General features: G+C 39.6%; 1 protein-coding gene across 1 annotated transcript; it reads right to left on the bottom strand.

Moving 5' to 3' along the window:
* Positions 1 to 2,259: 2,259 nt before the first annotated feature.
* On the bottom strand, positions 2,260 to 12,655 carry LOC138364875 (uncharacterized). Its single transcript, XM_069324881.1, has 4 exons — positions 12,588 to 12,655; positions 11,912 to 12,464; positions 3,891 to 3,896; positions 2,260 to 2,394 (listed from the first exon to the last, which is right to left on the bottom strand). Exons 1-4 carry the CDS (start codon positions 12,653 to 12,655, stop codon positions 2,260 to 2,262), a joined length of 762 nt encoding a protein of 253 aa, XP_069180982.1.
* Between the last annotated feature and the right edge of the window lie 12 nt (positions 12,656 to 12,667).

Below are 12,667 nucleotides of genomic sequence, written 5' to 3'. Positions count from 1 at the left end.
TCTCACCCATATACATATCTAATCTTTTCTTGAAATCTGTTAAACAGTTTCTTAATAATGCTAGCTGGCAGTCCATTCAATTTGTCTACATCCCTATTTCCAAATCAGTACTTCCCTGTATCATTCCTAAAGTAATATTTTCCCAATAGCCTGTAGACTTTATTGCTGTTTGACAGTTATAGAACCTGTTTATATTCCCCCTTGTTTGTGTCCTTAATTAATTTGAACACCTCTATCATAATACAACCTTGTTCTGCATCTCTCCATGCAGACTGAGGCTCTTCAATCTGCCTTCATAGGAAAAGTCTGATACAGGTATTGGCCTTGTCTTCAATCTCTCTCTCTTCTCAAGAGTCGGTCTGTGTCCTGTAGTGTGCCAACCAGACTGGTACAACGTAGTCCAAGTTGGGTCTAACCTGTGATAAAGATAAAGGATAATATAAGTGTTTTATGCTGACACTGTCAGCATAAATACATGTGGTTTTATATCCCAGCACCCAATTTTCTTTATTTCGTGCTTTAATGCATTGCTGTCTTAGCCTCTGGTTGCTGCTAACTATGGCTCCCACTTCTCTTGATTTGAGCTTCAGTACTTACGACTCTTATTGTCGTAAGGTTGAGGAATAGTGCATTTCTAAACATTATGGCACACTTGCCTGACCTGTCATTGAGGTTGAATGCACAGTCTTCTATGTACTGTATTGTATTTTTTATATTTTTGTATTTTTTGTTTTTTTTTGTTTTTGGTTTGATTTGTTATTAATTTTTTGTGTGTAGTTACAGAATGAGCACCTAAAATTTTACACCTAATATTATTGTGCTTGGTAAAGCCAGCTTTGTCAGCTGCTGAGGCTGTGCTGGTTTGAAGGACTTTCGCTTTCTGATCTTACCAAATCTGAATTGATTTTGACTTGTCTCATTTTTTCATTTTCATTTTTTATGATCAGCTCATTGGTCAGTCTTAAATAATGATATGAACTTCCAATTTTGTGAGTATCACAGTTGGATACATTAATAATTTATCAACAGGTCATATGATCGCAGAATTTAGTTGACTGTAGTAGTTGAATTTAGTGTTGCTTTTTCCTCTTCGTCTTCCTCTACCACACTGGTAATGGACTGGAGAATCTTCACTCGGCACACATCAGCATCACTCGGGTCATCAGCATCTCGTTCTAACCACTCGACTACATCCTGTCTAAGTTTTCACCAGCTTGTCAGAAAATGCTAGGGATCTTGTTAATAAATCCTTCAAAGCTTGTATAAAACATCTTCAGTTTCATCAACTGGAACTGAGTAGGTTCTTCCACAAATTTTTCAACGTGGCTGCCTTCATTCCCCCACGCTTGTCCACTTGTATATTTTTCCTTGATCGAATATTTTCTAATTTTCATGTCTTTTTGGTGCTCTTGTATCCACACCTACTTCATCATCATCTTCGAGAGTTAAAAACCACTATAATTTCATTCTGCATCATTTTAGTGTTCCTCTTTGTGGCACAGATAATGCATTGATCCATGGGCTGGATGAGAGTTGTGATATTAGGAGGTAGTGTCATACATAAAAAAAAAAAATTCATCATTTGAAGTTAAGTTAATATTAATGCCAAGCCCCGGAAGCACCTCAAGGTACCTCAAGGTAAGGCATTAATATTGCTTTAAGCAGGCACGTTATCCAACAGTATAAAAGGTCGAACTTCACTTGGCCTCACTTTATAGTTCTTGATTTGATGATAAAATTCTTGCAAAACACGTCATGAAACCAAAAAAAAAAACATCTGTTGTGTAAAGCATGCATTTTTAGCTGTAATAACTCTCAGATTGTTAAAGGAATTTTTAAGGCTCTTAGTTTGTGATTTGCCAACAATTGTACACATGGCTGTGTGCACCATCTGTATTGGTGCACACAATTGCTGACAATCTATTCTTGTTAACTTTGTCCCTGGCACACTTGCCTCACTCCTCAGTGCTAAAGTATTTTCAAGTATACTCCTCCAATATAGACCTGTTTCATCACCCTTTGTAGATTTGAAACAGATATAAATTAAGAAAGTGTCCAATTTAATTTTAAATGGCTCCACACACTCATATGTACTCAATTTTTTACTGACAATTTTCCTCTTGATAATGTTTTTCCTTTTTAAATCTGATGCCCCAACCATTGCTTGCTCTGGGTGGTAGAGCGGCAGTCTCGCTTCTTGCAGGTTGGCGTTCAATCCCCAACCATCCAAGTGGTTGGGCACCATTCCTGTCCACTGCCCTATTCAAAATCTTTAACCTTTTCAAGTTCTAGAGTTGTAATGGCTTGGTGCTTTTTCCTGATAATTACCTTACTTTGCATTCCTTTAATCCTAGATTGATTGTAAACCTGCCTGCTGCACTCCTTATTTCTTGACTGCAAATTGTCATTAGCACTGTATTGTACTGTGCAAACTATTTATAACCAGCCTCATCCAACTGTGCAAGCTGTGCATGCATCAAGATTTTTCCATTACAATCGCTACAAGTTTTTGCTCTGATTCGCACAAGTAGTTATGTATTTTTTGCATGTGTTGATCATTGTTTCCCTATACTATACCAGAGTGCTCAAGCCTACCTTAAAATTCTTCACAACACTCGCAGGGCAATGATCATTTACAAAAAGTTCAGTCTCTCGTAGCATCTAATTTATAGCGTAATTTGCTTTGTCTTAACACCTCGGTTGTGATTGCTACTGCTATAAATGTCTATACTTTTTACTGTATACTGTATGAGCTTGATTATCAGATACCTGCTGAACCGAATACAGTGTTTGGATTTTCCGGACAAAATTGGGTTTGGATAATTTTCAGCAAAACTTCATTGTATCCAATCGGAATTGTGGATAACCGGATTGAGTACATGCAACTTTCTAGATTGCAGTACAGTATGTACATAAATACTGAATGTATAGTATACCAGTAGAGTATAAACTTTATAGCAGGCATGAGGAACTTGTGGTCTGTATGATGATGATTTGTTTGTTTTACTTACTGGTAGTTATGACGCTGTACTGTACTGTATTCTTTAAAATTAGGCTTAGCATAGTACTGTAATTTACTTCTCGAATAGTTACTTTATAAATAAGTTGGGATAATCGGTTGCATTACTGGCTAATATAGTGTACATAAGCCGTTTAAATGACTGTACTGACTTGACATTAAAAGTACAGCTAGCATGCATAGTTTAGCAGTTCAGTAACTGTACAGTATCTGGTATTGCTTTCTCACTAGGAACAATTTCCTCTTCTATTTTGTTATGTAGAGTTCGGCAAATGCACTTACAGTATGATTAAAGTCGCTCGTCTTTGAAGAAATAAGAAAATTAATGTTCTTGGTGGACTAAATTATAACTTAATGGGAAAGTTTATTATATAAAATGATTCTGGAATGAACTGTGAAAATCTGGTTCTTCTCTCCATACAGCAAAAGATATATACAGTACTGTGCCTATTTGCAAAGAAATTTTGTGTATACAGTATTAGGGGTCTATATCATACCTTCATTTCCAGATTATTGGGAAATACTCCTAGAATAACATATTGACTTGATTTCTAGTTATTTGGTCTCTTGAGTGTCGAGAGACCAGCATCTGCTAGTCGGACTCTGGCACTAGGGTCCCCATGGTTTGTCGACTTGTTTCTTGGGAACTACTGACTGTTAGTCTAATAATATACAAAGTAGCATGGTGTGTTTGGTATGCATTAATGACATTTTTAGTTGATTTGGATATACTATACTGTACTTAGTTTGTGGTGTCCCAAGACCAGAGAAGGTGTCAACTTCACTATCAATATTTGGGCACCTTTTATTGCCCATAATGAACTTTTCTAGGTGTCCATGCCTTTGTCGTCCTACAGCTTAAGAAACGTACATCTGCCTGAAATGAAAAGTAAACTAATTAAATAAAACATTAAGGGGCCCGGTGCATGTGGAGACTTTTCCAAATATGAAAAATAGTGAAATTTAAAAAAAAAAGTCTCCCGTTATTTGACATCAGCGTCATGAAAATTTCATCCCAATATGTTAAGAAATGGATGTTTTTAATATTTTTTTTTAAATAAATGTGTAGGCAATGGGCGGCTACCGTACTGATGAGAATAACACCACCTACATACAGTACTGGCAATCAGAGATAGAGATGCAAGCACCTGTCCAATGCACAAAGAAGAAAAGTAGTAGCAAGAAGGGTCCACAAAGTGGATATGCAGCTAGAGCAATCTGGAGGGCCAAATTTCACTCATAATAATGAGTTAGTATGTTGTTATGCTTTATTTTATTATACTATATATCATATAAATTCACCGCCCAATGGCAATATTTCTTATGTCCCTGTGTACGAAAAGCTAACAACGACCTTTTTTTCTCTCCCCTTTGTTTCTATGCGGATTTTGTTGTTACTTCTACATCTTGGAGAATGCGGCACTCATGGAGAGTCCAGCACTAAGCAATGTGAAGTTGGAACGAAATTGGTCAACATGTTAATGAGGCACAGGTGGCAGAAGTTGTCACTAATTTTTGGGGGGGACCAATTTATTTACAGATTTCAAACTACAGTATTCTCTTTGTCTCTTTAGGTTGTATTCATGAATGAGAACCAGATGAGGGCATTATCACTGATACAGTATATGGGCAATAATTCATTTCAACTTTGAGACCTAATAAAAAAATCAGTTTCTGACCAAATCTCGACATTTTTACATATTACTATATGTGCAAAGTGCTTAGTTCTAGTCCTCACTGTCGTTTAGTCATAAACCCCATAACGTTTAGAGTTATGAATTTTTTTGAGTCTAAATTTTGCACATATTTGGAAGGCCACAGTGAATAATTTTTTGACAGTCAACTATACTCTCAAACAATATTTTGCAGTGAGCAATATGAACGTTACATGCTATTCTGACACCATGATGCATAAAATAATTGGTGACATTTTAACTTTTATTCCTAATTTGAAATCATGAAATTTTAAGTTTGATTTTTGCTTTTTATTTTTTTCTGTTCATGGTACAGTATTATGTTTGTCTATTAGGAAAAGTTGGAGCATTTACCATGACGATTATGCACAAAAAAAAATGAGTGAGGAAGTTTTAGTGCACATGCACCTGGCCCCTTAAATTTTATGATAAAAAACCTGACATGTGAGAACCATGCACCGATTTGTGGAATTTTGTTATTTATTCTAATGGGCGTCTGTTACCGTATATAACTTTTATGTTTCAGTCTGTTTTGAGGTACTTATATTTAGTGAATTCCTGGCATTTTAATTAATACGGTATTCTATAAGCATTCCCCCCCCTCCCTCCCCCCACTGTGATGTCTGGTGGCTGTTGACGATCTGGAGATGTGCGACTTTACCCATGATGCTTTATATTGCAATATGGACATATAATAAATATTTTCCCTTGCATTTTTTTAAACACAGTCTTGCATATGTAACTCCTTGGCTTTAGTTTAGGCTGTTTGTGTTAGATACCTGGATTTTTATCCATCTCGTTGAGAGTATAGCTTGCCTTCGGCTGTTTGAGAATTTTTCCAATCGTGCAGCTCGGTCTTCAGTGATGATCACCTGATAGGTAATTTTGTTCATAGTACTGTAGTAACCTTCAAGCTCTTGAACCATCACAACTCAGGTGATCGGTTTATTTTGTGTGGGAACTTTTCTAGATCTCTCCTGAAGACTTCAACCTTCAAGTTTAACCACTGTGATGCGCCGAGTTTAATGTGACATTCCCCGTGTACATGAAATCAGGTGTCCCCCCCCCCCCCCATCCCCATTTTTTTGTTTGTAAAATGATAAATTCCTTTATCTGAACATGTCTATGTAAAAATAAATACCAAATTCCACTTACTTTGGCTGTGGGGACATGGACAAGGTGCACTGTGATGTCATCACTTGCTGGTCGCCTGTGTGTGAAACTCCCAGAGGCGGTCGAGCGGGCCATTCAAGCACAGCGAGTTGCCACAAATATATTTTCAATTACAGTACTTGTTCTATATACAGTATTTCCAATGCGGTTTTATTTATTTTTTTATCGTATATGATCCATATTTGTGTCCTTTACAATATGTATACAGAACGTTCATTATGTTCCATGGAACTGAGATACATGTGTCGGTAATGTGTCCACAATAAATGTTTATTGTCACAATATTACTTGTTAAAATTCACTAAAATTACAATATGTACAGTTTAACACACTATTTACACAGTAACACATTGTATTATACACTCAGTACTTTGAAAGTGAGTAATAATCAATGAAGCAGTCCATGGTACACAGCGCGACTTCGCTCTCGTTGCACCAGGTACAGGTAGACTTTCGCTTCCTGTTTCTTCGTTCTGTGTGCTTGCAAATAACGCACTCACGTACACCCTTGGCTTTAGTACTTGTAGGTGGTGTGTAGCCAAGCTTGTATAACATACGGTAATCTTGAAAAGATTATAGGAAAAGATCAATTTGTAAGGTAGTCTTGAAAAGATCACTTTGTCAGGTCCCTTACTGGAAGAGATTCAGCTGTTCTTGAAAATATCTATGGAAAACACCACCATGGAAGCCGCTAACACTGTTCATCTATGCTACTTTTATCGGATGCATCATCACTGAACCCAGAAAATGATTCATCTATGTATCGTCTATATAAATTAGAGATGGCATAGGTGGGCAAGGGTGGCGCTCAGAGCTACAACTGGATATGCTTGCTGTATTGTCCTCATAGGTGCAAAAGTTTGCAATTCTTCCCATGCTGCACACATTTTCTTAATGAGGAAGGGACATTTTTGTACTGTCTCCTCCCCTGAAGAAATTTCCTCAGCTGTCTCTTGTTGCTGCTCCTTGTGAAGTTCTTTGGTGGTCAGTTCTTCTGTGTTCCTCCACCAGCTCGCAACACACAACACTCACAACACCGAAGGCCACTTACTTTTCTAAATTTCTCAAACCATCCCCTGCTCGCCTTAAACTTTTTCGCATCTGCGTCATTCGTTCCAGGGGTTTTCTTTAAAAGGTCTTCATGCAATTTCCTTGTTTTTTCACAAGTGATGGCCTCTGAAATGCTATCACCCACTAACTCCTTGCTGTGTATCCAAATTAATAATAATTGTTCAACATCCTCAAGTGTTTGTGTTCTATGTTTCGTGATTATTGATATGCCTTTTGCTACCACCAAGTATGGTGGACATCGTTGACTGAGATTTGTTGTTCTGCCTAACTAGTTCAGCAACCCGCACACCATCTTCATATTTACGAATGATCTCTTATTTTTGCTCTATGGTCATCCTTACATGTGTTTTCATATGTTGAACTTTAGCACTGACTTTTTTGGGACCCATGGCGTGATATATAATAATAAGTTTTATGTCCAAACAGCAAAAAATCGGCAAAAAATTTGAATGTCTTATAAGCGTGATCATCACTGGGCAGGTGGCTCTAGTAAACTGAGGCAGGTCGGCCTGCACAACCGGGAACCGTGCACTCGGTCGACCCGAACGTGTATCGACAAATGTCCACAGGAGACATCTCCCGTCACACAGGGTGCAGTCGGACCTCCACAGATCTCCAGTATCTTCTATTGATACTGGTGATGGCTCAAAAGGGCCACTACTTACGAGCTTTTCATGCCCGTGCCACCTTTTGGGTGGCTTCATCTTCATCTTAACACATTCACACGAAAGACATCTCCCAACACGCAGGGTACAGTTGCACCTCCATAGATCTCCAGTATCATTTATTGATACTGGTGATGGCTCAAAAGGGCCACCACTTACAGGCTATTCATGTCTGTGCCACCTTTTGGGTGGCTTCATCTTCATCATCTTCCGACTTTACCACGGGAGACATCTCCTGTCCCGCAGGGTGCCATCGCACCTCCACAGATCTCCAGTATCGGCTCTTGATACTGGTAATGGCTCAAAAGGGCCAGCACTTACGGGCTATTTATGCCCGTGCCACCTTTTGGGTGGCTTAATCTTTATCAATCACTCAATCAACAAATGTCATTAGTCGACGACACTATCGTAAGTCGAGTCGCATTTTCCGATCAAATTTATATCATAACTCGAAATTATAGAAAGTCGGGGCAATCGTAAGTCGAGGTGCCGTTGTATTAGGCAAAAGTGGCCATAAAATGTTAGTACGGTGTTATTGAATATTTTTTTATCATTATTATTATTATTATGATTATTGTTGTTATTATTATTATTATTATTATGTTTATGCATATGCATATATGTGGATGAATAAGAAGGGATGTATTGGGGTGGGGGCAGCTGGGAAGCAGTTGTATACAGCAGCAAACTTCCTCGTATCCTTCCCCTCCCTCTTGCATCTTCTTGGTGCCAAGAAGCTTTGCTTTTGGCACTGTGCCGCACATTGTCCACCAGCATCTCTCTCACATGCCACTTCACCTTACCTTGGCCAGGCTCTCGCTGCATCTGTTTCTCATTATCTCGGCTGTTAGCTGTGTGGGGTGGGTGGCTGCCTGTCTTCTTGTGTGTTCGCAGAATCATTATATGGTGTTTTACCATTTAGTTGCATGATGCAAGAGTATAATGTTTATTTTATTTTACCTTTATTAAAATAATTATATAATGAATGTAATGGAAATGGATTCAAAGAGGATGTTTAACCGAATGTTTAAAGTGGCATTGTGGAAGATGGCACTTTAGTCTTGACCTTCCCCATCCTTTCCTCTAATGGTGTGGGTCCAGTGCCAATTTGGTGGTTGTGGGTTATGACTGGGACAGCATTCTCAGTCTCGCCTCTCTACTAAGTGGTGCCTTCTACTCATTCCACACCATTACAATGGCAGTTTAAGGAGGAAAGTGGAAGAGTAAATACCTCACATTTTCTGTCTTTCCCATTACCCCTTTGACATCCAAGACTTTCCCTTTCACATATTTTTCCCTTCCTCCCATACTGATATGCTTGGTATGATTGGCCAATAAGTTGGAGTGCCAGAGGGAAAGAGGGGAGGAGTGTGGCACAGTGTGGGTACTGGCAAGTGAAGGTAGCTTAAGGCACTTGTACCTCTTGTTCATCACTAGCGAAGCCTAACTCGGCAAACCTGTTTGCTGGCTGCGCCTGTTGACACTGTGTGTTGGTCTTTGGATGACTGTTGTGCAACTATAATTTATGATCTTGTCCTTGCCTTGTGATTGTATGTGTTGACCTTGATTTGTGGCTTAACCTGCCTGACTTGCTTGCCACCTGCTTTTTAACCATTTCTGACTTCCCCCCCCCCTCTCCCTATATGACTTATTTCATTAAAATTTTCTTGGCATCTGAATTTGCTGCTCAATTTTATCTAGTAACATTAGCTATTGTACTACAGTACTTCTGAGCAGATCTTCACTGACAGAGACAGATCATATAATAGATACTTCACTGGTAGATCTTATAAAATACCAAGCAGTGTATAGAAGTGCAATGGTCTAATGTTCAGTCAGCCCAACCTGTCCTCTTACAAATAACATCTGAATTTGGCCGTTTGCCAGTATGGCCGAAAATGGACGTAATTTGAAAATGAAAAATACTGTAATTTAATAAAAGAAAATTTTCAAAATGGCAAGATAAGGGTCCTCTGGTAGATTAGGAGGGCAAGAAGTTCTCCTAAAGTTTCAGAACGTCCTGAAAACAGTTAATTGAAAGTTTCCTCTTCTAACCTAACCGAGAAAGCTGGAGGACTCAAACAGAAAACGGGACAGTACATTACTTTCATGAGCCGATTTCATTTGAAATTACTGTACAATACAGTACGTCCAATTCTGTCCATAGAGCGCGTACAAGCAAAAATCGACGTAATTTTAGTATGACGGGTTGGTCAGCCAGTGGGTGTGGCTGGTGGAGGAAGGATGGAAAAGGTGTGTGTGTGTGTACAGGCTAGTGTTCCAAAATTTGCAAATTTTTCCACTCAGTGTAAAAGCTTTTTAAATAAGAATGTTTCAACAGAGACTGCCTATCTTTTCATATGTGAAGAACAAGGCAAATAAACCAAAAGAATTCCATTATGAAAATGGCTCCCAACTCTACATACCAGGGAGGGTTTTTTTTTTTTTTTTTTTTTTTTTTTTTTTTTAGTAAGAAGAACGGTTAAAAATGTCAAGACTACCACCTACTCGGTCAAATGCTAGATAGGACACATGTATAGTACCACTCCTACCAGGACCACAGATATTAACACCAATTAAAGTGCCCAGCTCTTCCACAAATAGGATAACATCATTCATATTTACCAACATTACAAAAACCTTCAAATCAAACTTGAGTCCATTTTATAGCTGGCCTCCTAAATAATTCAAGTGCACACACAAATGACCTTGTATGTGATCATGTGCATTACACAAGGCCAAAAAGTGTTGTACAGTACTAGAAAATGGAAGCGGCTCACGAAAGTGACGTACTGTCCCGTTTTCTGTTTTGGGTCCTCTGGTAGGTTAGGAGATGACACTTTATATTGACTGTTTTCTTGATGTTGGGAAACCTTAGGAGGATGTGGTGCTCGGTGGAGTGTTTAGCAGAGAGACACTAGTCTGAGGAGACGGAAGGGAAGGTTGCAGTAAGATGGATTTTGTGCCACATGTGCTTCTGGCCCCAGCTTGACACTGTGCCAACCAGGTGTAGACAGGTCTGCTTGTCGTCTACACTCGCACTTTTACTACAAACCCCGCCACCTGCACCCCTGAGGTGTTGGAGGTAGGGGAGGTGAGTGCCAGTGTAGCCAGAAGTTAACACAATTGCTTGGGGGTGGTAAATGACGGGAAGCATTGACGTGGGCATGTCTTCCCGGCTTCATGTCTACTTCCTTATTCTTAATATTTGAATCGCCATATATTTATTTTCAAGATGTTTAAGTCGTGTACATATGATCTTTCTCATTTGATGGAGTACGCTTACTGCACTGTTCCTTTCTTAGGCTTTTTGGGTTGAGTGTGTGTACTTACCTAGTTGTGCTTGCGGGGGTTGAGCTTTTGGCTCTTTGGTCCCGCCTCTCAACCGTCAATCTACAAGTACTGGTGTACAGATTCCCGAGCTTCTCGAGCTCCATCATATCTACATTTGAAACTGTGTATGGAGTCGACCTCCACCACATCACTGCCTAGTGCATTCCATTTATTAACTACTGACACTGAAAAAGTTCTTTCTAACATCTCTGTGACTCATTTGGGTACTCGGCTTCCACCTATGTCCCCTTGTGCAACTATCACCCATGTTAAATAATCCATCCTTGTCTACCCTGTCAATTCCCCTGAGAATTTTGTATGTGGTGGTCATATCTACCCGAGATCTTATGTCTTCCAGCAACATGAGGTGCAGTTTACTCTGCCTTTCCTTGTAACTCATGCCCCTTAGTTCTGGGACTAGCTTAGTGGCATACCTCTGAACTTTTTCCAGCTTCATCTTGTGCTTAACAGACAAGGTACGAGCTCCATGCTGGGGCCGAATACTCCAGAATTGGCCTTATATGCGTGGTATACAAGGTTCTGAAAGATTCCTTGTACAGGTTTCTGAAGGCAGTTCTGATGTTAGGCAGCCTTGCATACGACGCCGATGTTATTCTTTTGATGTGGACTTCAGGAGACAGATTTGGCATGATATCAACTCCTAGAGTTTTTCTCTGTTTCGTGAAGGACTTCATCTCCCATTCAGTATCCTGTATCTGGGCTCCTATTTTCTCCACCTAATTTTATTACCTTACATTTACTTGGGTTGAACTTTAATGTCATTTGTTAAACCATTCCTTCAGTATGGTGTGTAGTTGGGGGGGAGGTTAACTTGAAATATTATGCGTCTGAAGGAAGGCTCTGAATTAATAATAGGGTAATTTGTTTGCGGTTTGGCTGCGAAATATGCACAGTAGAATATAGCATAGCTCTCTAATATCTTGGAAAAGGTGCACCTCTGAAGATGGAGAGGGCAACAGGATGGCAGTCTCTCCTCTTTCTCTCTCTTGTCTTCTCTCTCTTGTCTTCTCTCTCTTGTCTTCTCTCTTCTTGTCTTCTCTCTTCTTGTCTTCTCTCTTCTTGTCTTCTCTCTTCTTGTCTTCTCTCTTCTTGTCTTCTCTCTTCTTGTCTTCTCTCTTCTTGTCTTCTCTCTTCTTGTCTTCTCTCTTCTTGTCTTCTCTCTTCTTGTCTTCTCTCTTCTTGTCTTCTCTCTTCTTGTCTTCTCTCTTCTTGTCTTCTCTCTTCTTGTCTTCTCTCTTCTTGTCTTCTCTCTTCTTGTCTTCTCTCTTCTTGTCTTCTCTCTTCTTGTCTTCTCTCTTCTTGTCTTCTCTCTTCTTGTCTTCTCTCTTCTTGTCTTCTCTCTTCTTGTCTTCTCTCTTCTTGTCTTCTCTCTTCTTGTCTTCTCTCTTCTTGTCTTCTCTCTTCTTGTCTTCTCTCTTCTTGTCTTCTCTCTTCTTGTCTTCTCTCTTCTTGTCTTCTGTCTTCTGTCTTCTCTCTTCTGTCTTCTCTCTTCTCACTCACTCTCACACCCTCTCTCTCACACTCTCTTACGCCTACTCTCCAGGCCATCATAATGCTGCAAATTTGCTACGGTACAACCCCCCCCCCCCCCCCCCCGACCCGCATGCTAACATTTCAAAGCGTCGTACGTCATACCAAGTTCCTTGGTATGACGCCTTCGGTAATTGGGTGGTGACCATGCGGCCGGAACT

Source organism: Procambarus clarkii, chromosome 15, assembly GCF_040958095.1.
Source record: "Procambarus clarkii isolate CNS0578487 chromosome 15, FALCON_Pclarkii_2.0, whole genome shotgun sequence".
Lineage (NCBI taxonomy): Eukaryota > Metazoa > Arthropoda > Malacostraca > Decapoda > Cambaridae > Procambarus > Procambarus clarkii.
The sequence above is the reverse complement of the archived record's forward strand: the minus strand, read 5'-3'. Positions and strand labels throughout refer to the sequence as shown.

Excerpts from the sequence above, each read along its gene's own strand:
- LOC138364875 (XM_069324881.1), bottom strand. The coding sequence starts at position 12,655 with ATGGTCACCACCCAATTACCGAAGGCGTCATACCAAGGAACTTGGTAT. Across the intron at positions 12,465-12,587 it reads GACGTACGACGCTTTGAAAT|AGAGAAGACAGAAGAGAGAA; the intron begins GTTAGCATGCGG and ends GTGAGTGAGAAG.